The sequence below is a fragment of the Coffea arabica genome, chromosome 10e (assembly GCF_036785885.1).
Source record: "Coffea arabica cultivar ET-39 chromosome 10e, Coffea Arabica ET-39 HiFi, whole genome shotgun sequence".
In the NCBI taxonomy this organism is placed as follows: Eukaryota; Viridiplantae; Streptophyta; class Magnoliopsida; order Gentianales; family Rubiaceae; genus Coffea; species Coffea arabica.
The window spans coordinates 7698157-7724216 of record NC_092328.1 but is presented as its reverse complement, the minus strand read 5'-3'; the positions used below and the strand labels follow the sequence as shown (position 1 = coordinate 7724216).

The 26060-nt window shown below is 34.1% G+C and overlaps 1 protein-coding gene and 1 long non-coding RNA gene across 3 annotated transcripts; one reads left to right on the top strand and one right to left on the bottom strand.

Moving 5' to 3' along the window:
* On the top strand, positions 1-25210 carry LOC113712722 (MADS-box transcription factor 23). 2 transcript variants are annotated; one of them, XM_072067583.1, is made up of 9 exons: positions 1-207; positions 339-549; positions 13269-13347; positions 19871-19932; positions 24224-24323; positions 24433-24474; positions 24558-24641; positions 24735-24886; positions 24979-25210. In XM_072067583.1, exons 2-9 carry the CDS (start codon positions 368-370, stop codon positions 24992-24994), a joined length of 717 nt encoding a protein of 238 aa, XP_071923684.1. In that variant the 5' UTR covers positions 1-207; positions 339-367; the 3' UTR covers positions 24995-25210. The 2 variants fall into 2 exon arrangements, with proteins under 2 accessions (XP_071923684.1, XP_027092062.1); XM_027236261.2 differs by having other exon boundaries at positions 2-207; positions 24976-25210.
* LOC113712723 (uncharacterized) lies at positions 15498-20619 on the bottom strand. Its single transcript, XR_003453334.2, has 2 exons — positions 18366-20619; positions 15498-16080 (listed from the first exon to the last, which is right to left on the bottom strand). It is a non-coding gene; the product is annotated as an uncharacterized lncRNA (long non-coding RNA).
* Positions 25211-26060: the final 850 nt, after the last annotated feature.

Sequence of the window (26060 nt, the reverse complement as noted above, 5' to 3'; positions counted from 1 at the left end):
CCTTTTGTCTCCATCAACACTACACATACAGAAACACCAACCCACCACCAGATTCACCCTCCTTCTCTCTCTTTCTCTCTCTCTCTCTCTTTCTCCTTCCTCCGCTCTTGAGAGTTAGCAAGTCCTTTCTCTGTTTATCGCTTCAAAAAGTCCATCTCTAGCCCTTTTTTTCCTTCCATCTTTTCTTGTTTTTCTCTCTCCGTACAGGTTTGTTTGTTTATTCTCTCGAGCTAAAAATTTTTTAAAAATTTTTTTTTGGTTGCGAATAGTTTAGGACACTTGAAATTTTTCTAGCAGCGAGAAATTAGTCAAAAAGTTTGATTTTGTGTATACTGCAGCAGCGCGTGAGATCGGAGGTCGGACCAGCATGGGGAGAGGGAAGATAGTGATTAGGAGGATCGATAATTCGACGAGCAGGCAAGTGACGTTTTCCAAGAGGAGGAATGGGTTGCTGAAGAAGGCTAAGGAGTTGGCGATCCTGTGCGACGCGGAGGTTGGAGTCGTCATCTTCTCCAGTACTGGCAAGCTCTATGATTTCTCTAGCTCCAGGTCACTTCACCTTCCCATGATCTTCTACACATTTGTTGAAATCCTACTATTGCACTTCTTTTTTTGGGTTTTTCTTTTTCTGTTTTTTTTTTCTAATAAACATTTTCTGCAATTCCTTTAGATCTATTATGTATCTATGGATAATATTCAACTTCCATAACACTATAGCTACTAAGATGGAATACTGAAATTTTTTGTGGTTGTAATTAATAAGTGAAAATGGAACTAGCTAGGCAAAATTTATGATTTTTTAATTCAAATTTTGTCCATTTATGCAACCAATAGTTAAAAATTTTTTTGTACGAATTACACTTATTTCCTCGCAATTTTCTCCGGCAAATGTACTAAGGGAAAACTTAACTGTAGTTGCGCGCGTTGATCATGTATTTGGTAGGGTTTTCCCGGTCGCTTGATGTAGTTGATTATGATCAAGTTGAGCAACATATGTAGGTCCATGTTAATGTTGGTTGGTGAGCTAAACCAGTAGCTTTGTTGATTATAACTTCTTTAATTGACTACCATCAGCTAAAGGTTGAGCTATCTCAAAAAAAAAATATTTTGTGCTCATAGAACCCGCACCAGGTTATTGTATGTTGATGCGAGTAAACTTGTTTTTAGGGACAATGTATGCCAAAATTGGGTGAATTGAATATGTATTTCTTATGTAATGACTTCTACTTAGTTCCTTATTAATCCATCCAATTAACAATTAATACATTCTTGACTGCAGGAGTGAGAATAATTTCTAGGGGGGGGGGGTGTTATCTGGCTGTTGATGTTGAATTCTAATTCTGGAAAGTTAGAACTTGTAGGAATGGCTGTAGAATGTGTATCTTTTAGGCTGCATAATCAATTGAGTTAGATGCTTGGATCAAGCATGAGTACATTGCAGTAATGCTTTCTTTAGGCTTGCCTAATGGTCATGCTAGTGTAGTTAGCGGTGAAGGAAATTAGGAACACGGCCATATGGGTAAAAGCTGCCTTGGAAACCTGTAATGTAAACGACTTAAAGAGATAAAGCATGCAATAGAAATAAATGGTCACCCCAGCGGACGAAAACTTGTGAATACTTAGACCACAAGGTCAATTAGATCAAAAGAAACAGAAACGAACTGTGAAGTTCTAGAAAAGTGCAGTTTTGGCAATTCTAAGCGCGCGGTAAAATATCAAGATTAATGAACTAACTTTTAGAAATAGGCTAAGAACAACATCCCAAAGGAAGCTAGTATGGCTTCATCTCACAATTCATCCATCAAGTTCCTACGTATTCGTTTGGAAAGCCATGACATTATAAGGAGTCACCTTCTCCGGTTCATCAAGAATACTGGGAACCTTATCATTCTTGATTAGGGAATGTCATACTTTCATTAATTTCATGCAGTCTAACATAAGTTACCTTATTATCTCATGCAGCTATGTCTGTAGCGGATAATAATGGAAGGACTCCTTTAGAATTCAGTGGCACTGACCTAGAGGCTATTAAAGATTTCAGGGAACTTGGTTTACGCTTGGAGTGTGATCTGTTCATCTAGGGAAGTTACATCTTAGTTTGTTGCCTGGCTGTGTCACTTGGAATTAATTCGTAGTTACTTACTTCGTAGAGGAAAAAATCTTGATCATTTTATTCACCAGGGACAACGTTTTACTAATTGGTTCGCATGGATGCTCAATAACTGTTTTTCATACTGTAAGAGACAATTTCTGTTCGACTTTGAATTTCTTAAGCTTTCAAGAATTAGTAGTTGGGAATTATGGCATTTAGAATTGACAGATATCTGCATTTGGCATTCTAGTACCATGGGATACGAGGTAGCATAAATAATATATAAGATCTGGAAGTTCCTAATTAAACTCTTTTCTTTGTTGTGTGTTACTTGCCTATTTTTCACTCAACTAATCAATCTTGTGTCTCTTTGTTTTCTTCTTTTTCATATTTTTCTTCCATTTATTGAACAATACCATCTCTCTTTTCTGCCCTCTCTTTTTTCCTTGTGGCAACTAAGCAATCTTTTCTGCACTCAACTTCCATAGAATTTTTTTTTTAATAAGTGGAAGGTTTTAGATTTAGGATCTCCAACTTACAATCCATTTCACCTTAACCCCATAAAGCTTGAGCTCGTATATATATTGCATGGTGGCATGCCATCTTAGCTTCTACGTATGAATGTTAAGAAACCAACTCATCAAAATCTTTTGCAATCATAAGCATCCATACCATATTTAAAATATTAAAGTGGAATAAATTTACTTTATATTAAATATTCTTTCATGCATTTTGTGAGGTGACATTTAATAAAACTCCATATACTTTTGTTATTGCCTTCGTAGAATAAGGATAGATAGAACTCCAATTGCAAGACGGGAAAACCTTCCTTCTATGGTATAAGACAAGGTTTATAAAAAGATGAGTTAGAAGTTAAAGTATGATTGAGGTTCGGTTCAGATCCATTCAACACTTTTTTTTGTAGGGATAGATAGTGATTTTCCACCGTGACTCAAATTCGTGATCTCTTGATTACAAGTGAAAAGTCATACTTCGTTGTCCATTCAACGCTCATTTTAAAGTTTGTCAAAGTAGATCCGTCTAAATCATGAATAATTAAAGTACGAAAGACTATGCTTTGGAATCATAGTAGCTGTCTAATCTTTCTTGGACTAGCCTAAGATGGTGATTTCGAAAACGTCCACTAGGCTTAGATGTGGTGATAGATTGCTATTTAAAGAAACAAACTACCATTTTGAAAGATTGTGGTTGCTTCCTCAACCATATTTTAGTTAATTAGTATACCTTCCTGAAGTAGATATACTTCTTTCTTTGAACTCCAGTAATTTAACTTAAGTTCCCAATCTATATAAAGAGTGCATGACGAATTTGCACCCCACGTCCTCATTCATATCACGAATAGGGCTGCAAACGAATCGAGCCGAATCGAGTTTTGAGCTAATCGAACCGAATTTCGACTAAATTTTACCAAACTCTAGCTTGACGAGTCGGTAATTTTCGAGCTCGAGCTCGACTCAAATCAAGTCGAGCCGAGCTCGAACTCGAGCTCAAAAAAAATAAAAAAATAAAAATTTTATTTTTAAAAAAATAAATAAAATAATATTTTTTTCTGAATAAATAATAAAATGTTATATACGTAATTTTACTATAAAAATAAAAAATAAAAAATATATATATAATATACGTAATTTTATTATTAAATAAAATTAAAAATAATATATATATATATATATATATATATATATATATATACTTAAGCTCGCGAGCCGGCTCGTGAGCTAACGAGCTTAATATTCTTAGCTCGAGTTCGACTCGAGCTCGACTCGAGCCGCTCGCGAGCGGTTCGATTCGTTTGCAGCCCTAATCACGAAAGAATATGGAATCAAAACTTTCTGGTTCAGTAGCATATGATTCTTTTCAATTAAAGCTCACAATTGAGAAGCAGCCGTAGGAAGAAGAAGAAGAAGCTTCCATTAACGTTTTAAAACCCTTTGAAACTTAAGCTTTAACATTGGATGTTTAATATACCACTAATTTCCTTTTGGTCTACTGAGGTGAGAAGTAAATGGACGGGTAGTTCAAAACCAAAATACATATCTAAAAAAAAAGATTTGGTGGCCACTTAAATAATTTTTTGGGGCTAAGTCTCTATTATTCAATTCCCTTAAATCTAAAGTAGAACAACAATTTAGCCTAGTCTACTAATGTCTTATCTGTTAAAAAGTTTAATTTTTAAGGATAAAGAGAACATATGATGACATGATACTTTACATTCCTTAGCAAACATTTCAAATAGGAAAGAATCAAATAATGCTCGGATTACGATCTTAGAACAAAATGGCCGAATTGTTACTTTTTCACACGTTATTCAATTATGTTAGAAATGGTATACAGCCAAAAGTTACCAAAATGTTAACAAGTTTACATGAAAATAAAACTTGTCCAGCTATTCAAAATTCATGGACAATACTTTTTTTTTTTTATTTTTTATCATTGTTCTATTTTTTGATAGAGAGTTTTCAAATCTAATGCTTTTTTACAATTACATGCGTATATACTGTCCGTCATCCTTGTGGATGTGAAATTTTGCACCCATGCAAGCTATGCATAGGTATGAGCATTGGTTGACATATGTGTATCTTGAATATGCCCTTTGTTATATAAAATTTTCTTATTTTCTAGCATATTTGTATCCATCTAACTCTTTTTGAAAATTATAGTCGAATGAATTAGCGTTTTCTAGTCAAATATCATGGAGAAATCCTCTTGATTTTCTCCCAAACAAATAAATGACATGAATGCATGTTAGATCACAAACTATTAGAGAAGGGTTCCCCTCTCTCCTTCCTTCCACCTCCAAGTTTTCTCTCTACACAATGTGCGCATCTCATGGTGTTAGCTTATGCTTGTACTTGATGAGAATTCCTCAATATGAATGAGATTTCAATTTTTAATTCTTCAATTATCACCCAATTCTCGTGGTTAGTAGTTGAGATTGGAATGTTGAATTAACTTGCATAATAGGTATGGAGTAAGGAGTCAAAGAAGCCATCACAACCCCAACAACCAATATGCTATAGGCGAATCAACAATAGTGTTTGAATTATGGCGAGAGTTATCTAATTAATACATGAATTATGAAGAATTTTAACAAATTTTAAAAATTTAAAGTGCATGGCATAAACCCCACTGTTCCGATGAGCTTTTGATGATCTGTACCCTTGGTAGAATTGTTTTTCACTGCAAACAGGTATATGTCAGCCACAAAAACCAATAAATAATTTTAACACGAATAAATAAAATGGTATTAACACAAATTAATGCATGAATTATAATGAATTTTAACAAAATTTAAAAATTTAAAGAGTCCTTCAACTATGTGAATGCATAGCGTAATCCCATTGTTACTTTGAGCTTTTCATGATCTATGTCCTTGATTGAATTGGTTTGCACTGCAAAATGGTATATGTTAGCCACAAAATAAATAAGGGTAAAAAACAAAAAAACTCTTTGTGGTAAGCCTAATTTACAGAAAAGCCTCCTATAGTTTCAAAATATACAACACGACACCTCATGCTTTGAACTAAATTGTAAAGGTGATGGAATCCGTTAAATTTAACGGAAATGACTTATTGGAACCTAAAAAAAAAATTTATACCTAATTTTTATCAAATATACCTATTCTACCCTTTAACCCTCAATTTTCTCTATTTAGAGAATAAAACAAATGATTTTTTTGAGTTGTCTTTTGCTTAATTATATCAGGGCATTTTGATCATTTTGTCCATTTCCGTTAAGTTTAACGGATTCCGTCACCTTTACCATTTAGTTCAAAACATGAGGGGTCGTGTTGTATATTTTGAAACCATGAGGGGCTTTTCTGTATATTATATTTACCACAAGGGGCTTTTTTGTTTTTTACCCAATAGATAATTAAAAGAATCCTCAATGAAATAAAAAAAAAGAACACATAATTATATATGTGGGTACAACCTGAAAAATATAAACATTTGCAATATTATTGTGTGTGTGATGTGATATGACATCCAATGATCTTAGGAATCTACTAAAAAAGAAAGTTTTCAAAGGACCAAATTAAGAATCTAAGAGTTCAACATATTAGATCAAACATGCCAAAGATAAAGATAAATTTTACAAATTGTAGGACAAAATAAGTACACAAGGCTCATATTAAATTATGAAACTCATCAAGCATTTAATAACTCATTCTTTTTAACAAATTGAAACATTCACAACCCTATCGTGGATTGGGAGTCCCTCAATATGACAGCCAATTTAATATAAAGCTTGTTATTGAACTTGTCAAATAGTTTTTATTATGATGTAATGTTTCATAAATGCCTTTATAATTGAATCATCTAGCAAGATGTAGAAGCCAAATTACATTATTGTTTGCAAAATATTTACCAATACCTATTAAGAGAATTTGTGATTATAAGGAAAATTCAAAAGCACATAGTTTTTTCTCCTATTCTTATGAAGTGTCAAAGGAATAACATTATTTTCATTTAATGACTTTGAAATTTAACTAACATAGCACAAAACGTTGTCAAAATAGACCAAATTAATGATAAGTCAATATTTTACAGTCTACAACATTTTTAGTTACTATTAAGCCATGAAAAATGGCTTGAAAGACAATTTTACAAATCACTTGAAAATCTGTAAAACATAACATCATCTAGGATTTCATTATTCAAAAGTTGAAAATTTGCGAGATGAAGCTCAATAATTAAAATGCTATTTTTAATACCTTTATTCTTAATTAAAAATACACTCACAATTTTGAGCAGCCACAAATAATTATTTTAAGAAATATAAAAAAAGGTCATATATGGTAATTTATTCATGCTCTGAAAATTTTCATGTTCTTTTGGTAATCGTATACAATATTTCACTCCTAAACAATCCAAAATAGACTTAATGTAAATTAATATCCATTTTTAGTTCAAACTCTTAGTATTAAAAGAAAAATGTGTTTTCGCCTATAAAAGTGAGTGCATTCTCATGCCATTAAAGAGCTTGCTTAAAGACCTAAGTAGATCTACATTTACCATTTATATTTTCCCTTACTACTATTAATCAATTAGACTTCTATAGTTTTATTCATTTGAAGGTTCAAAAAGATTAATATGGAAATACATATGCATGTCCAAAAACATGCACATTTGTACTAGTACACATATTCTTCTCTCTCATTCTCTCTCATTTCTTTTCGTGACAGACTCTTAATTTCATGTTAATATGTTTTGATTATGTTTTGCAAGCAAATAGAACAAAAAAATTGCATAAATGATGTTATTAAAAGTTACAAGCTACTCATTTATTCCATACCAAAAAAAAAAGAACAAGTAAAATTATGTATTGAAATGTGTCACCTACAAAAATACATTATGAATTTAATTCTACATATTTCTTAAGATCAGCATGATTGAAAACTAAAATAAGACTATATTGGCTATATTGGATATTCTAAGAATAACAGAAGAATTTATTCAACTCTGTTATATGCATTGTTATGATAGGATTAGTTTTTGTACAAAACTTCAATATATCCAAGTAATTTCAATATATTTAAGTTTTATAGCTTATTGGATTGAAGAAAAAAGAACAAACCATTTTACCCTAATTTGGTTTGGTTTGGTTTGTCTGTCAACAATAATATTTAACAAACCAAAACTTTGTAAATTTTTCAAATTAAAAGTACTATAGTACAATATGTTTAATCAATTTCGAGATATAAAAAATCAATGGATTTTCCATTATGTTAGCACTAATTAACTTGGCCATATCTACCAAAATTTTATTAAATCCATATTGTACCATCAAAATGTCTAGACTAGTTATTGACAATGAAAGCTTATCATATCTCCTTACATTTTGAGTAAATAAGTTTTTGAAACCAAAATACATTTTTAATTCATATATGTGAATCGTCAAATTTGCAATTTTAGTAAAATTAAACCATGGATCTAAAATTCGTGCATTTAAAACCCAATGGACTAGCAACAGATGAATCAAGGTCTACCCTAGATTTGTAATGAGTTAAGTGAGAATTATCTTGGATTTTGTACTATTATTGCTATGATAGTTATTAAGAGATAATAACAATGGATAGTGTTTTGTATGCATGGTAACATAAATGTGTTAAAATGTGTATACACAGTTTTTGTTTGAAAAAAAAAAAACTTTAAAAGTTAGGTTTCATAATAACCCAATAGGATAATTTCAAAAGCCTCTCCTAAGATTTCTGAAAATTTCACTCACCTCCTTTTAAATTTGAATAATTACACTAATTTCTCTTCATGTAGTAAAATGACTATAACATCCTTCACTTATAAATCATTCCTACGAAGAAAAAAATCTTACAACTACAACTAATCTTTCATTCTAAAGTAATGGCTGCTATACAAAATAAACTTTTATTCTCTCTCTTCGACTCTTTCTCCTACCTTTTTTCTCCTGAATCTCATAATCCACTATTTTTTGTGCAACTACCATCTACACAACCATCTAATACATCTCAAATCCTCATTCTTATGAAAATAGACCCTCTTTTTTTTTTTCCTTTTTTTGTAAGTATTATTAAATTGAAATTGTCAAATGACAAGTCATCGGATTAGATTTGTTACCAAACTAAATGAAGGTGAAAAGGATGGCAGTGATACAGAGTAGAGATAAGAAAATAAAAGTGATAACTTAAAAGGAAATATAGATTGAGGAAGATTACATTATTATGCCAATTATGTAAAAAAAAGTTTGGTATATAAAAACTACAATCATATTTGCCTAGAGACATGAGATATGGTTTCTAGTGTTGTTGTTGGTTACTCTATATTGCTATTCTTGGTGGGTTAGATTATTTTAGCATTAACAAGACTGTAGCCATTTTGGATTGGATTTAGATAGTGATATTAGTCAATTTAAACACTGAATTTAAGGTGCGTTTAATAAAACTGAAGTTTGAAATCTAAAATTTGAAGCCTGAATCCATTAAGTTATTGAATTGTTAAGTATTAAATCTAATATATTTGAGTGCAAATCACATTTAGTGATAAGTAAATAGTTTATCACTTAATTTTGGAAGCAAATTTTATCTAAAAAATTCAATGCCACTTAATTAATTCATTTTTTGTTATCAAACGGTCTGAATATATTAAAATATGAATTTATTAAATTTAAGTGTTAAATTAGGTTATAAAATAAGGTCTTAGGCAAAAGATAAATGAAGCTAAAGATTAGCTTGATTGCAAACTTTAATTGTCATAGTTAATTTGCATGGAAAGCTTTAGGCGCAATGGTAGGCTGTCAAAATTGTGAGAATATCGGGATTAACTTAAAATTGTTTATTGAGTTTGTCAGAGTGGTAATTATATCATTTACAATAGTTGCAACGTCAAATAAATTCATTAGTGAGTTTTTCTCCCTTCTAAGTAATAAAGGGGTATTTTAGAATTTTTTAGAACAAATTTAGCATACTAAGTTTATATTGTTACTGACATAAGCATAGAAGAAGTAGGCGTAACCTTTTAAGTTGGAGGGGAGCTTCCTTGCAATAATCAGAAACCTCCCCCGAGAGAGCGGTGGAGGTTTCTGAACTTATCCCTAGCCTAATTTCTCTTTAGCAATTTTATTTTGAAGTAAACATGGTTTTCTTAAAAGTTATGCGTGATCTTAAAGCTTGTACAAATGTTTTTTGTAAAAACAAGACCTTCCTATTAAAAGATCATTCTATACTACACATAAACATTTTGACCAACTCTCAAGATTGATAACAAACCCAATAAGTTTTAACACGTCACACAACCTTTTCTTGCAAAATCACTCGGTAACAATAAAACAAGTTGAAATGCAAGATCTTAAGAAATATCAGACAAAGATGAAAGTTATCAAACAAATTTGTAGTTACAGTTTCCAAATTGTCAAAAGACAAGTGCTATTTTGAATTGTTCTTTCCAATAACAAATGGTTAGCGCAGCGTAGAAGTTAGGGGTAATTGCAGAAACCTACCTTGAGGTTTTTTGACAATTGCATTCACCTTCCCTAAGCTTTGAAAAATAACACTAACCTCCCCTAACATGAATTTGGGACCTATAATTGACATACGATAGGATGAATTTACTTCTATATCATAAGAGTTTAAGGTTGTTAGTAAACAAATTTGGGGCAAAAAAAAATTAAAGCAATAAACAAGTCTAAGATAGCTAATTAAACAACATTAACAATTATTTTTTGCTTTATTAAGCACTATACGTGCACTTACAAAATGGCACCAATTTGTGATTGACAACATTTGAAAGAACAATGTAAATCATATATAATCTACATAGAAGAGAAGCAGAAGCAAGAAAAATGTAGGAGAAATAAATCTCCAGACGAGGCTTCTTAAAAGAATATGTTTCGGTGGTTTTGTTTGAACTTATTTCATCTTATGCATTCATGAAACAAAAGGAGAAAGACAATAGAAATCAAGGCAAAATTTGAGAATTTTTCTATTAAAAATCAGTGGCAATGAGAAAATAATAGGTAAGCAATCTTTGTTGTGTTAGTTATAGTATGATGAAATTGTTGTGTCCATCATGAAAAGATATAACTATGTATAAAATATGGTAAATAGTGTGAAATCAATATACTATAGGGCATGACAATAAGTTCTCTTGTTCTGCCCGAAGGTGAATTTTCTTACTTGATCAATAATCTCTTTACATGCTTTAGAATCTCAAATTTCTAAACATATGTTTGTTGCTTCTTGTAGATTTTACTGCTGCCGTTGTCCTCTTTACACATATATTCTCTAAGTTTCACTAATTGTTTTCATTTCTTAATGTTTTTCATTTTTTTTTACTAATACAACCTCACAAGAGGCAAAAAAGGTACAAATGGAACAAAATTATTATCTTACTTCTCAAAAGACTCTTTTAATGGCACTTTCTCTAACATGGGTTGAAGTTGCTATTAAAATCTTAAATTTAGAGGAGATTAGTACTATTTTTCAAACCTCAAAGGAAGTGAGTGCAGTTGTTAAAAACCTTAGGGGAGGTTTCTATAATTATCCCTAGAAGTTATACTATCTATGGTTAATTACATTAACCCCCCCTAAAAGTTGGGAACTTTCACTTTGCCCTCTCTTAACCCAGAAGAGGGCCATTTTAGCCCTAGGCCATGAGCCAAATATGTTCCCTAGTAAATTCACTACACATAACCATCTGAAATGACCAAATAAACCTTCAAAAACCTAGTGTTCCTGATCTTATTTGACCCTATGTTAGAAAGAACCTGACATGCATATGCCATCTTAGTAGGGGAAAAGGAAGCCAAATTTCATTAGAAGTTATTTTTATAAAAGGAAGAACAAAAACACATTTTTGGAAACATTGAATTTTCATTCATGATTTTTTTTCACATTTATTTATTAGCAAAAACAAAATTAAAAATTTTCAATGAAAATTTTCTTCCAAAAATAACTAATTTTTACTTTTCAAAGTTTCATTGTAATCAAACGAAAAAGTAACATACCAAAATAACCTAAAAAGGTAGAACAACTTGAATGCAAATTTTACCATTCCAACTTGTCTGTTGAGAGGATTTGGTATAGCATCTAAAATTGAGAATTCATGAATTAGAGATCATCGGTTCAATTCCCCCTTTACTTTCTTCACTTCTCAATTACCCATATCCTTTTGGGAAAAAAAATAAAAACATAAACTTTCCTGGCCGTTAGTTTATCTTTTGTCCATTCAAAAGCAATTTGAATCTTCATCAACTATGGACAAAGTGCCAATTGCTTGGAAATGATGGGGCAAAGTGAAAGAGCCCTAACTTTTAAGGGGCATATTTCAATTATTCATATTATCTGCTACTACATATGAAGCAATTACTCTAGCGCTTTATTTGATTTTGATTGTCAAATATTGTTAGGAGTAGCCAAGAGATGCATTAAATAACCTACCTATCCCAGCTGTGCTTTACTGTATTTTCAGTGTCTTCATGTCATCATCTCTGATATGAATTGCAAATGAAAATACGGTCTTAGTAAAAACCATACTTTTTGATGTTTGGATTTGCTAATACTATAACCTGCTTTGAACCTTCACGTATACCATCTATGGCTTTCTAATGCCATTAAATGTTAGATAGACAAGCTAGTAAAGATAAGTAAAGAATGCAAATTTAAAACAAGAAGCAAAGCTTCAGAAGGGGGTATAAATTTCTCATTCACTTGTAGAGGTTCGCAATACTATTTTCTTTCACTGTACTGTTTAAGAATTTAGAACTTGGAATATGGCTGATGCCCTGCACAAAACATATGAAAAATAAACTGCATCATCAAACTAACATAATAGGCAAATCATGCATTGACACTGGAGCACTGCAATGCAGTAGGTCATTGCTTCACTTCAGATCTTTGCTGCATGATACAGTGAGCCTCTAAAGTTATCAGCTACAAATTCAGTACAACCATCTCATTATTTCACCGTACTGGAATTTGAGGGGAACTGTAGAATCTAATTCTTTTTTGAAAATTTTAACATAGCTAATCAACATGTGATATGTCGGTGGTATTCCTTGATCACAAGATAATTACTCTGTTAGATTACGCATAAGGTAAGGAGAGGAAAAAAAGGCCATATGCAGATAATGATGAACCATAAGACTGGATTACCTGGGATGCCTGAATTATGTTAGCGTCATTCCAGAGTTGATAGGTTCTCTCCCTTGGCAACCCCCGCCCCCCTGGGGGAAGATGCAATAAATAAAAAGGAACCACTTGGATGACCAAATAGAGGAAAAGATTAAGGCCTAGAAACATCAAATAAGCAGCAGCTTATAACTCCTGAGTTCTACTGGGAAACTTTTGTTGAGTTCTGGCTAGAAAATGAAACTGATGATTGGATTTCCAAATGGCTGTCGTGCATCTTTCCTTCTTTGTGCCCTGCTACTCACGAGTCATGAGAGCTTTAAGCTACTACTGCTAAAATTTGCTTGGTTTAAATTCATTGTGCATCTTATAAACGAAGAGCATGCACTAATTCCTGCTTCCATTACTCAATTCTATTACTGTTGTTCCTGCTAATCTCCTTACCCTGCAATATCCTCTACAGTAGCCTCTTGGTTTAGGCATCTATATTCATTCTACACTGTTCGCCCTTCACTTTTACAACAATAAAACATTTCTAATATGGTTCATTTACAGCATGAAGTCAGTGATTGAACGATATAACAAAGTGAAAGAGGAGCATCACCAATTGGCCAATCCGAGTTCTGAAGTCAAGGTACAATCCAGGACTTAACTTTCTAGTAAGTTGCAAAGCATAAATGTTTGATTTAACATTTTTCAAGCAAATGGTGACATATTAAACAAAGGAAAAAGGACAAATTTGAAATAATGGAAGAGAAAAAGCTCCTAGGCATGACATTAAGCGCTTTCAGTATAATCCTACACACAGATAAATAACATGAAAATTGTTAAAATGATGTAATATACTGGACTGGCCAAAATGGAGAAAAGTTTGACCATAAACACATCATCTCATAATAGGTTTCACAAATGCAGAACTCCATGCTGTACTACATCATAACTAAGAGTTCAATGGCTTCCTAGTTACAGATATTCAAAGAAGGCTCAGATTCTAGCTTCAGAGCAGTTGGATTTTGTTTTTATCAATCGAAGGAGAAGAAATGGAATGACTGAAAAACATACAAAATCTAGACAACAAATAGTACCATAAGTAACGAGTTAGTTTGCAGTATTGATAGATATAGACCCATTAAGGCACAGCTCATTGGTTATATGCACAGAAACCGTCTGCTTTATGCTTTAGAGTCTCCAAAATGTTGTTCTCTGCACCTGCAGTGTCTAGGGTAATTATTCTACGTCACTTAACATCCCCTGGGCTTTCTAAAGAAGGAAAAAGCAAGATGATCTGTTTGGAGTAGGATGAGAAAATTAAACAATCAACTCTGCCTTCGTAAGAGTTGGATTTCAGGGCAATAAATTTCAGTTTGGAATCTGCCATAGGCCATCTACTTTTGGGTTAGTTGTTGACCATCTCAATAACTTGGATTGAGGAAGCCCCTCTAACAGGGCAGAGATATGAGGGTAAGCAAGAGCATAAGGCCCAATGTGACAAAGCATGGCCTTTGTTGTAACAATATCTAGCCGCAAGATCTGACATACTCAATGTCAGATATGCATATTTTAATGATGTCTGAAAACATCTCAGATGAATGATGATTCAAAAGAACCAATAAAGACTTGCAACTAAATGGTGCACTCAAAAAGATGAGGGGTATGTCATACTGGTACTTTGAGGATGCTTCCATTTACCCCTTTTTAAAATCATTTTTAAGTCTTGAAAGGCGGAGCAATTTCAAAGAACAAACAAGGTAGACAACAAGTCAAAGATGGAAATGAAATATGGTTGCAAAAGGAGATAAGAAGTAAAGATGCATCATTAAACACCATGTGAAGCACTACCATGAGGACATTAGGCATTCAAGTTTTGGTAGCAGAACAGGAGAAATTCAGTTCTCACTGTTGGGTAGTACCAGAAGGGTGTAAAATGAGAAAACAGTGATTTAAGGACTATTCTATATTTTGGGGATAAAAACTTCCCAAATTAGTAGTTGCTTCTTTTATCCTGGGCTGTGGTTCCTCAGTGCCTCTTCAAGCTACAAGGATTCACTCTCAAAAGAAGAGAGGAAAAAAGGGGAGAGAGAGCAGCACAACAAGTGCTAATTGACTCATCCTGCTGTAAGGAAAGGAGAGACCATATTTAATAATACTTGGTTGACAATATTTTAGACGTGAAAGTTTTTGGTTCTTGGCTGGTAACATGGATCTAACACTGTTTCAAAAGAATGCCTAATGTAGAGAGGAACCAGAAAAAACTTTGTTGGCATGATAGTCCAACAATCACAATCTCCACCATATCAGAAACAGTTAAACTAATTGCTAGACCCTTTCTGTGGAAGCCAAACCAAGAATATCACATTATAAATGTGATGTTAATTAGACTTGTTTGGGCTTCCAAAATTGGATCAAAGAAAGCACAGAAATTCCCAATGACCAATCCTACAGACCTTTAATTCCTTTCTCAATCTTAAACTCATTCTTAGATCCATTATTATGCTGATAACCTGATTCCAGCATGAATTTCGACTTCAGCAAGTGTGACTTGTAATCCAAACTCTACAAACAACTTGGGGGTAAATTCACTACTTGGTGAAAATCAAGAGCCGTCCAGCATTGGCAAATAACAAACTTTGGAATCTAGGTTACTCCCGGTAGTAATGGCACAGGTATAAGCCTTTAAAGTCCTCCACTGAGAAAAATCAATACGGAATGTAACTTATCCACTCATTCACTCTGATGCAATTCAGCTAAAGAAAAAGTAAATAAAATATACTTCTCCAAACTATATGGACAAATGCAACCAAAAGTAAAGATTGAAAATGAGGGTTCAACAGGAGAAATATTCATATTACAAAATCCTCCTCAACCAGACACTTCAAAAGGTCATGCTACCATACAGTAACAGGTCACTTTATTGGAAAGTTCACCTTTTGATCTTCTTCTGTCATTAAACTACTCAATGAAACAAGGAGATATGTAACCGTACGTTCAACTATAGGTAAGTAAGTTGATTATTGATTATACCAGGTACAATCTATTACCAACCAAAAGGAAGCCTTCATGTATTCTAAAAACAGGGAAAAAGCCTTTGTAGCCAAAGCAGGTCAAACATTCAAGTAACAAGCCCTTTATCCTAAATGTCATTCTACTGTAACATCTGAACTGTAGAGCTTGCAAAATCTCCTTAAAAACCGAATAACACTATTTTGATGTTGGGAGTTCAAGCTTTTCAAGAAGAAGCATGGTCAGAATGTCTCCTGTAAATTGAGGACTTTATCTTCCAACTGCAAAGTTTTGCCTTAAGTTCCATGAAATAGTAGCAGAGCTCCAGGTAACCAAGTTAGAATCAACTCTTGGTGCAGACTAACTCCTGAAAGGTGAATCAGAGTTCAAAGAATAAGCACCATCTTCAAAAGGTGTTAAATGCAGATGGATTAAATATCAGTCACAGGTTTTAGATGTTCTAGTCTCTTTGTGAAGTACAAAACAATCACTCAGGAAAATGATAAGTTAGAGAAAAAATTCTTCCAGCTGTTCTAGTTATTCTAATGTCTTCTGATCCACTCCAATCTCTTAAACTATGATTTACTATTGCAGAAATCAAAAGGCTGGTCAGAAAGTTATTGTATGATAATTAAAATGTAGCTGCAGAGGAGTTGTAACTTCCATTAAGAGATAGTTCGTTTTGACAGATCAAGTATCGATATACTCCATGTGCACAAGGAGCTCTGGAATGGCTGATAGCCTGATACTGAGATTCTGGTAAGATTTATCCTAGAGCCCACTAAGAAGGATGATTGTTTTTGGATTTCCACCTATAAAGTACTCAAAGATCTTGAGTAGAACCTAGAAATTCTCTTCCAAATTCATCCATGACCCTCTTATCATCAGCTTCCTTTGCAAGGTTCACAATGTTGGGTATTCCATCAAATAATTCTATCCACATAATTCAAAAAGAACAAAAATCAAACTCTTCCAGCTTCACCTGTCTTGATACTTTAAGCTACGCTTTGATTGCAAAAAGAAGAGGAACACTCCATTTTCTTTAACTAATGAAAAAATTTACATCATCTCATTCCCTTTTCTAGTTGATGATAAAGAGTATCCCAATTCAGTATGTCAATCTTGATTCAACAATGATCAAGCTAACCCAGGACTGCTAAACCTTCAACCACATTGCACAAGTTACTTGAATCCCATTCTTTTTGTACAAGAGGACTAACAAGGACTGCAGAACATCATAGCCAACAATTATTCCAATGTTAAACTTCACAGATAATACTGGAAACCATGTCGTATTCTTTGGTTATACTAGAGAAGTGTCATGTTACCAAAAGGATAAATCCAAATGGTTATTCCTTAACAGAAATTCTACCCTAAATCTTGGTCTGTAAGCCCTCATATGACCTTGAATTATAGAGGTTGTGTCAGAAAGAGTGATACCAATACCGCAACTAAGAGGAGGATATGAACTTGTGGAATGTTATCCATCAGATGCTTGAGGACACAGAATATGCCTTAAAACCCAAAGCACTATCTAAAACATGCCACCAAATCTAGCTCAAAATTTAGCAATGCTTCCATACTAATTTGTTCTCTACGTATGCAGAGAAGAAAAGGGCTAGTTGTCTGGTATGTTTGTTGCTTTCTCAAGCAAGAAAGTGCTTATGAATCATTCAAACTCCCAACCTCATTTCTTACCAACCAACCATGAAATAGGACAAAGAAAGAATAAATCCTTTCCCTTCATCAAATTATTTGGAGGGAAGGGGGTTGGAGAGGGGAAGCGGAATATCTTCAACTGGAATATGCCCAATTGGGTGCAGACAAGGACAACGCATCCTATTCATCCTACAGCATCTAGATATCATTTATAGACAAACTTCTAATTTTATATTTTTCTTGTAACCTGTAAACAACTGTCAACTTTGAACCATGGTTAGAAATTAGAAACTCCATCATTCACCACATAAAGGCATCACTCCTAAGGAAGCTCACTAGAACAAATCTAAACTTGTCAAGACACTTGAATATGTTCAGAAGTACTGCCCATGATCGACCAGTATTTCATCTGGAAGAAAGATGAAATATTTGCAAGTTTGGAAAATTCCTAGCAATTTCAATAGTATTTCTTTCTCACTTAATTTTGTGTCAATGCAAAGAAGACATACAATTTCAGCCGAAGACCTTGATTGACAAATGTCAATAGGAATAAATGTGGCTTAACTTAATAGACATGAATTGACAGAAGCGCCATGAGGCACCTCACAGTGGTGCTGTAAAGCGTCAGACAACATTTTGGGAAGGGAAGCCTAAACTGAAGATCTTAAAGACTTTTCTAAAGCCACAAATAAATGGACCATCTGTTCAGTTTTCAACTGTTTGGTCCTTGTAAACATCAGAATTAATTATCTCATCGTTGATATGGAACACAAGCTAATTTTAATTACTTGAAATATTTGGATTACTCAATTATATTATCTCAATACCAAAAAATCTATGTTTCTTCTATATGACCATCGCCCTACTAGACCAAACCGAAAATTGCATTCTCGCGAGCAAGTTCTATTTACCTTATTCATCTTTACCATTCTGCTGAAATGAAAAGAGTATAATTTTTAGGCATAAAGTAGTAGAGTTTTCAGGAACACTTACAAGCCAAAATGAAGAGCATCTATATTAGAAAGGATGCACACAGGGATCTGCAATGGCATTTTGAAACACCTACATTGAAGAATCCTTAACTATCAGCAAATTCTGGAGCAAGTTTACCAATAGATGCCATGATAAGGCAAGACGGGCCGAACAATCAAACCTTGACAGCTGAATACCTGTTAAAACCCTAGCAAAATCATTGAATCTCAGAAAATATCAATCATACCAAAGTTTGGTAAATACATCACCTATATCTCATCATCTTGAAGTTCATTAAATCGCACTTTGATATTTAGTAGTCAATACCCATGATATCACGAAGTGGAATAGGAAGAAATTGTAGGGAAGAAGAATAAAGCTAGAGCACAAAACAAATTTTCCACACAATTTCCAAAGTCGTCATTATGCAAGATCTTGTAATGCAACAAAATATTGTTAAAACCCCTCCAAATTCAAATGATTACAAACAATAGGCTAGCAATTGTTCTCAGCAACCTACACGAAGATACATAAACTCCAAAAACCCTCAATATACATTTTAGACTAGCAAAATTAAATAAAATTATATTTGGTTGCACTCTTACCCTTTTAATCCAAGAATAAAGAGATAAAAGGCCCCACATTTCAGCTGAAATTACTCTTTAAAGCTCTCTCTCTATATAGGAGAAAGCGCTCTCCCTATATAGGAGAAAGTAAAAAATGTGAATTTGTAGACTGCTACTGCTATTATATCTACTCATTTTCATTAACCTAAAATTTCCATTTTGTGAGTCGTGGAGACCTTTTCTGCAAATGAAGAAGTAAAAGGAAAGTTAGATGGAGACCCTTTCTTTTGCACATCTGCCAAAAAGCCCAGAGTCTGATAAACTGCATTTCACCTCATCCCAAAGGAACATGGTTAAAGATAATGGAAGCCATTCTTTCAAGCATAACATATGTAATATCCGCACCAGACATAGGATTCTACCTTCAAGACCCTAAAACAACATCCTACGCTTTCTTTTAGACATCCGACCATGCAAAAGCAATCATATCCATGCCATAAATGGCTGACTGCAAGATGTGTCTAGTGAAGTTAACATGGTCCAGTAAATGATAAAGATAAAAAAACCAATTCCAACACAATTACTACATTCTCTTCATCTTAACGCACTAGATGCCAGCTTAAGAAGAATTATGTGTATGCTGCATCTTGATAGTTCTTCCACAACAGTATATTTACCATTTATTAGTTTTCAACAGCATATAAGCCATAAATTGCTGTGAGAAAAAAGGAATTCTAGTTTGGATTGTTTGAAAGCTCTCTCTGAACGCATGTCATTTTCTGGGTTATTGTACTGGTACTTGTGTGCTAAATTCAAATTTAAATTGATCACAAAAACAAATAACAAAATTACAGCAAAAGGTTACAAGCTCGTATTTGTGTATTGTGTAACTGATAGCTTGAAATACCTATGATGTAAAACAAAGAAATACAACACTAATCCTGCTGTGGCATTTTACAGTTTTGGCAGAGGGAAGTGGCAATGCTCAGGCAACAACTGCAGAACTTGCAAGAGAATCATCGGTATATCTTTTGTCCTTAGACATGAATTTAAACTTGAAAATTACTACAAATTTGTGGGACATCATCCTTTGCTTAATATATTGAAATTGCAAAAATAAAATCTATCTTTTTGCTCAAGTAAAATCCCCACAAATGATTCATGTCTTTTTCTTTCTGAAATTTTCACTTTTATCCTTGCCAACTGCCATTTGCATCCCTTTGCTGAAATATTCATTTAAAAGTAAAGACAGAAAAAGGTTACTGACTCCTAAATTGTAATTCACCAGGAAGAATCTAGATGTCAACAAGAGCAAAACAAGTATTGAATTTCTTTGACATCATTTTGCACACACGCTACTTCTGTCTGAATATGTGTGTGTGTGTGTGTGTTCTAACTCATCCCTGGCAAGTGTTGAGAGTCAACGTTCAAGTCCACAATATACTCAACATGAAGACATTCTAGAAGTTTAAAATACTATGATTTGATCTATGATTTGATCTTGTTATCTAGCTCACAAAATGTCAAAGATGAAAATCATCAATAAGCATACAACCAGAGTGGATAAGCTGTTGCCATTCAGGTCTCTGGGTCTTTAGCAGAAAATAGCTTTTCTTCAAAAGGAATTTCTATTCTTCCTACAGCACCTCATTGTGATGCAGACAAAACGTGAAGAAAATAGCCAATTAATTGGGCTAACGAATATCTTTTACATACCATTTAACATTCTTGTAGAATATCTGTTGAGTAAATGTTGTAGCAGTATAGCAGAACTGTCAACCACTGAACCACTTATTCTTCCTCTAAAGTACATGGTGTTCATAGTTGTCAACAGGTATCTTGGAAGGAAAACATCTAGTCACTGTATTATGAGTGACCAACTAGTATTTATAAGAGTACAAATCTAACAAACTATTTACAAGAATACCCTTACTAATTTATTATCTACAAGGATACTTATATTTTCTTAACACTCCCCCTCAAGTTGGAGCATATATATCATAAGCACCCAACTTGTTACAAATGTATTTCACCCTAGAACCCCCTAAACTCTTGGTAAACACATCAGCCAATTGATCTACAGACGGTACATGAGATGTCTTGATGACCCCGTCAAGCAATTTCTCTCGAATGAAATGACAATCAACTTCAATATGTTTTGTCCTTTCATGAAACACTGGATTAGACGCAATATGAACAGCCGCTTGATTATCACACACTAAATTCATAGGTTGTTTATGCTCAAACCCAAGTTCCAGTAACATGCTCTTCAACCAAACCAACTCACACACAGTGTGAGCCATAGCGCGATATTCAGATTCTGCACTTGATCTGGATACAACTGTTTGCTTCTTACTCTTCCACGACACTAAATTACCACCAACAAACACACAATATCCTGTAGTCGATCTTCGATTTGAGGCAGAACCAGCCCAATCTGCATCACTATATCCTTCAATATCAGTGTGTCCATGATTTTGATATAGCAACCCTTTTCCAGGAGCACTCTTAAGATACCTGCATCCAATTGATGCAATGGCCAATTATAAGTTGCTGCCAAAGAGATAAGAAGACGAACAGAGGTAATCTTTGCAACAGGAGAAAATGTTTCTAAGTAGTCTACTCCATACACCTGAGTAAATCCTCTAGCTACCAGACGAGCCTTCAATCTATCAATAGAACCATTAGGCTGCACTTTTATAGTGTACACCCATTTACAACCAACAACAGACTTACCTGAAGGACGAGGGACAAGATCCCAAGTACCATTTTGTTCCAAAGCAGACATCTCTTCTTGCATAGCTAATCTCCAACCAGGATGATTAAGAGCATAGGTAATAGACTTAGGAATGGAAATAGAATCAAGGGAAGCAACAAAAGAAGAATATGACATAGAGAGACGAGAATAAGAAACAAAATTAGAAATAGGATGGGAAGTACAATGTCTCTTACCTTTGCGTAAAGCAATAGGAAGATCTAACTCAGAAGAGGGCGTCATACCTGGATTTGAAAATTGAGAGTTAATTGGTGAAGTGCGTGGCATATCAGAAACTTTCTCAACCATGAAACGACGAGAGTAAACTTGAAGATGAGGACGAGATAATCGAGCTATGGAATCTGGGGGACTAGATAACTCAGGTAATAAAGGGGAAGGGACTGGCAAAACAGGAGAGGAAAAAGAGGGACACTGGTCTAACTCACAAGACATACTTTGTTTGATAAAATATGGAGTAGATTCAAAGAAAGTAACATCAGCACAAGTAAAAAATCGATTTAAAACTGGACTGTAACATCTATACCCTTTTTGCGCTCGTGCGTATCCTAAGAAAATACACTTAATAGCACGAGAATCTAATTTATCCACCCCGGGAGCAAGCTGATGAACAAAGCACACACATCCAAAAATACGAGGAGGCAATTTAAACACAGGTTCATGAGGAAAAAGAATGGAGTGAGGTAATTGACCTCCAAGAATATTAGATGGCATGCGATTAATTAAATAACATGCAGTTAGAACTGCATCACTCCAAAATTGTTTGGGCACATTCGTGTGCAACAACAATGTTCGAGCAATTTCGATTAAATGTCCAATTTTTCTTTCAGCAACTCCATTCTGTTGTGGAGTGTGAGGACAAGAGGACTGATGAATAATACCAGACTTAGTCATAAAGGTATTAAAAGGAGTGGAAAAATATTCTTTCGCATTATCACTGCGAAGTATACGTACAGGCACACCAAATTGATTCTTTATTTCTGTAACAAATGCACAAAAAATGGAATATAATTCTGAACGATCTTTCATTAAATAAAGCCATGTAACTCTGGAAAAATCATCAACAAAAACTACAAAATATTTAAAACCTAACTTTGAAGTGACTCGACTAGGACCCCAAACATCAGAATGAACTAACAAAAATGGTTTAGAAACCCGTTTATTGACTCTAGGAGCAAAAGAAACACGATGATGCTTTCCTAACTGACAAGACTCACATTCTAACGAAGATAATTGACTCAAAGTAGGAACCAACTTTTTCAAATTTTGTAAAGACGGATGACCTAAACGACAGTGAATTTCAAGAGGAGAAACAGTAGCAGGACATGCTATCGGACCATTGAAGTTGAGAAAGTAAAGACCATTATGCTCATGCCCTCCACCAATCGTCCTCTTTGTCTTCAAATCCTGAATGACAACAGAATTAGGAGAAAAAGTAACTGTGCACTGTAGAAATTTAGTGAGCTTACTAACAGACATTAAATTAAAGGGCAAATTGGGTACGTAAAGAACAGAAGACAGCGGAAGTGATAGATTAATTTCTACAGTGCCTAGTCCTTTAACTCTAGTGGTAGATCCATCAGCTAAAGTAACATGAGGAAAGGAAGCAGACTCTTGAAAATTAGAAAAAATTTTAGAGGTACCTGACATATGATCAGTAGCTCCGGAATCAATAATCCATGAGTCATTACCTTTTTGTGCTAAAGAAGCAGAGGGAAGAGATGCGTGATTTGTAGCTTGGTACTGTAGGAATTTAACATAATTTTCCTCAGATATAATAACAGTTTTCTGGGACCCATGTGCTGAAAAACTTGATTCAACTTGGTCAGTGATAACCGTATTAACAAACCTTTCAACCATACCGGATAGCACGTCAAACGAAAGAACAGGTCAAAACTTGAGCCGTGAACAGTAACGGCATGAACAGTAACTGCGTGAACAGTAACGACGTGAACAGTGCCGTAAACAGTATGCGTGTACAGTGCCGCGATGAACAGTGCAGCGTGAACAGTGATTTTGCTAGATGTTTAACCCTAACCCTAGGACTTTTGCTCTGATACCATGTCAACAGGTATCTTGGAAGGAAAACATCTAGTCACTGTATTATGAGTGACCAACTAGTATTTATAAGAGTACAAACCTAACAAACTATTTACAAGAATACCCTTACTAATTTATTATCTACAAGGATACTTATATTTTCTTAACAATAGTAAACAATATATGTGTTACTTTCACGTAATACTAAAGGTGCATCCAAATTTCAGCCAAGTGGACATACATACACATCATGTCATTCCATAAGAATTCAGGTGTGTGCTCATGAATTTACCAATAAATGCAAGTAGAAACCACTAAACCACAAGCCAGGAGCATAACCAGGAGGTCAAATGAAGAACCACGAGACCACAAAAAACAAAAGAATACAACTTCATACAGAAACTCCTAACACCAGTATTTACATGCTCATTGATTGGTTCCAGTACCTTAAGATTATTTAAGAGTGAGATTTATCTTACAAAAGCATTTGCTAGTTGCAGGCAAATGAGGGGCGAAGAGCTTTCTGGTTTGAGTGTCAAAGATCTACAGAACTTGGAGAACCAACTTGAAATGAGCCTTCGAGGTGTCCGTATGAGAAAGGTTTGCGCCTCCTATTTCCTATGACTCATCCAAGTACATCCTTCAGTTGACGTAACATTGAACTATGTAGCTGACAATGATAGCTATGATTTCCTCTTTGTTAATGTAGGACCAAGTGCTTATTGACGAGATACAAGAACTAAACCGGAAGGTAAAATCAGAACTGTGAAAACTAAATTCCTATTCCTGTCGAAAAAATACTGTCAAAGCTAAATCTCATTCACTTTTTTGCAGGGTAGCCTCATCCATCAAGAAAATGTTGAACTGTATAAGAAGGTAAACCTAATTCGTGAAGAAAATCAAGAATTGTACAAGAAGGTATCCCTTAAAGAAACTTTAACCGAATTTCTAAGTGCATTATCACAGAATTTGTTTCAAAATGACCCTTAATAAAAATGCTTTTCATGCCAGGTTTATGGAACCAAGGAGGCGAATGGAACTAACAAAACTGCACTTCTGACAAACAATTTAAGCATTCGAGAAGACCCTGATGGTCCTGTACATCTCCAGCTTAGCCAGCCACAACAAAACTATGAGACGGCAACAGGGGCATCAAAACTGGGGTAACTGTTTATTGGACTTAAATTCTCTTTTAAAATTACCAATTATGTTGTCAATCCAACATTAAACTCAATTTTAAAAAATATTGCAGCAGATTGCAACTCCATTAGTATGAAGAAAATGCTGAGCTGATTGCTTGTTGATGAAGATCCACCATGCATACAACACAATGTTCAATTCGTAAGGAGTGGTGCAAAAACCACATATTACTCAGAAAAAGTCTTCAATTTCATTGAAAGGATCTTGACATATCCGAGGTAATTAATGCTATAGCTGTCTATGTAAGATGGTGAGAAATAAAGAAATACTGCTAATTGCTTGTCTCAGACTTTCTTCAGATATCTTTCTATAGGGCATCTCTACTCAATTGAAAAATGTACACAAGCATCTCTACACAATAACTGGGATCATAAAAAATGTACTTGTATAGGTATCCACTTGAGTAAGATGCACCCTGGCGACAAGAAATGCCATGAAAAGTAGAAAGTACAGGATGAAGCAAGTCAAAGAATTTGATGGACCAAACAGTCAATGAAAAAGTGACAATAGTACACGCAATAAGGTAATATTAGAGAGTAAGTTAAATGTTAAGATTTTCGAATAAATTCTGCAGTATAGCATGGCTAACGTTTCAGCACACAAGAAACTACTATTACACATCTTCAGATCCCTGCAAAACAATCTACTGCAAACCTGTACCAACTCATTTGCAGGCTGGTCAAATCTCATGAACAAAAAGATTGGCATACATGCAACAAACCTAAAGAATAATTTTGTTAAAGGGCAAGGCATACACAAATGTCCACAACCCATTATTGTCTCGATATACTGCAATATGCAACCAAACATGCTCAGACCACACCTATGGAAAAAGAGGATAGGAATACTGCTTGACCATATTTCTAATTCCAACAGGCGCTATTCATTAATTGGGAATGGATAAGGTGCAATATTTAATACAGCTCTTGTGCTAAAAGTGATTTTAAAAACCTAAAGGTCAAAGTTGACACCATTTCAAGAAAACGCATTTAAAGAACAAAAATCACTGCAATAAGGAATCCATCCTCAATCAATCTTGGAGAATGTACTTATTTCCTGTTGTATCAGCAGGTAACTCATTGCGAAACAAATCACGGCCAACCACAGTCTCAAGAACCCATCATGCATTAATATAAG

What these genes read in the sequence shown, in the direction of transcription:
- LOC113712722 (XM_027236261.2), top strand. Translation starts at nt 368, where the DNA reads ATGGGGAGAGGGAAGATAGTGATTAGGAGGATCGATAATTCGACGAGC. An exon ending in TATGATTTCTCTAGCTCCAG is followed by an intron (nt 550 to 13,268) that starts GTCACTTCACCT and finishes GTTCATTTACAG; the next exon opens with CATGAAGTCAGTGATTGAAC. An exon ending in AACTTGCAAGAGAATCATCG is followed by an intron (nt 19,933 to 24,223) that starts GTATATCTTTTG and finishes TGCTAGTTGCAG; the next exon opens with GCAAATGAGGGGCGAAGAGC.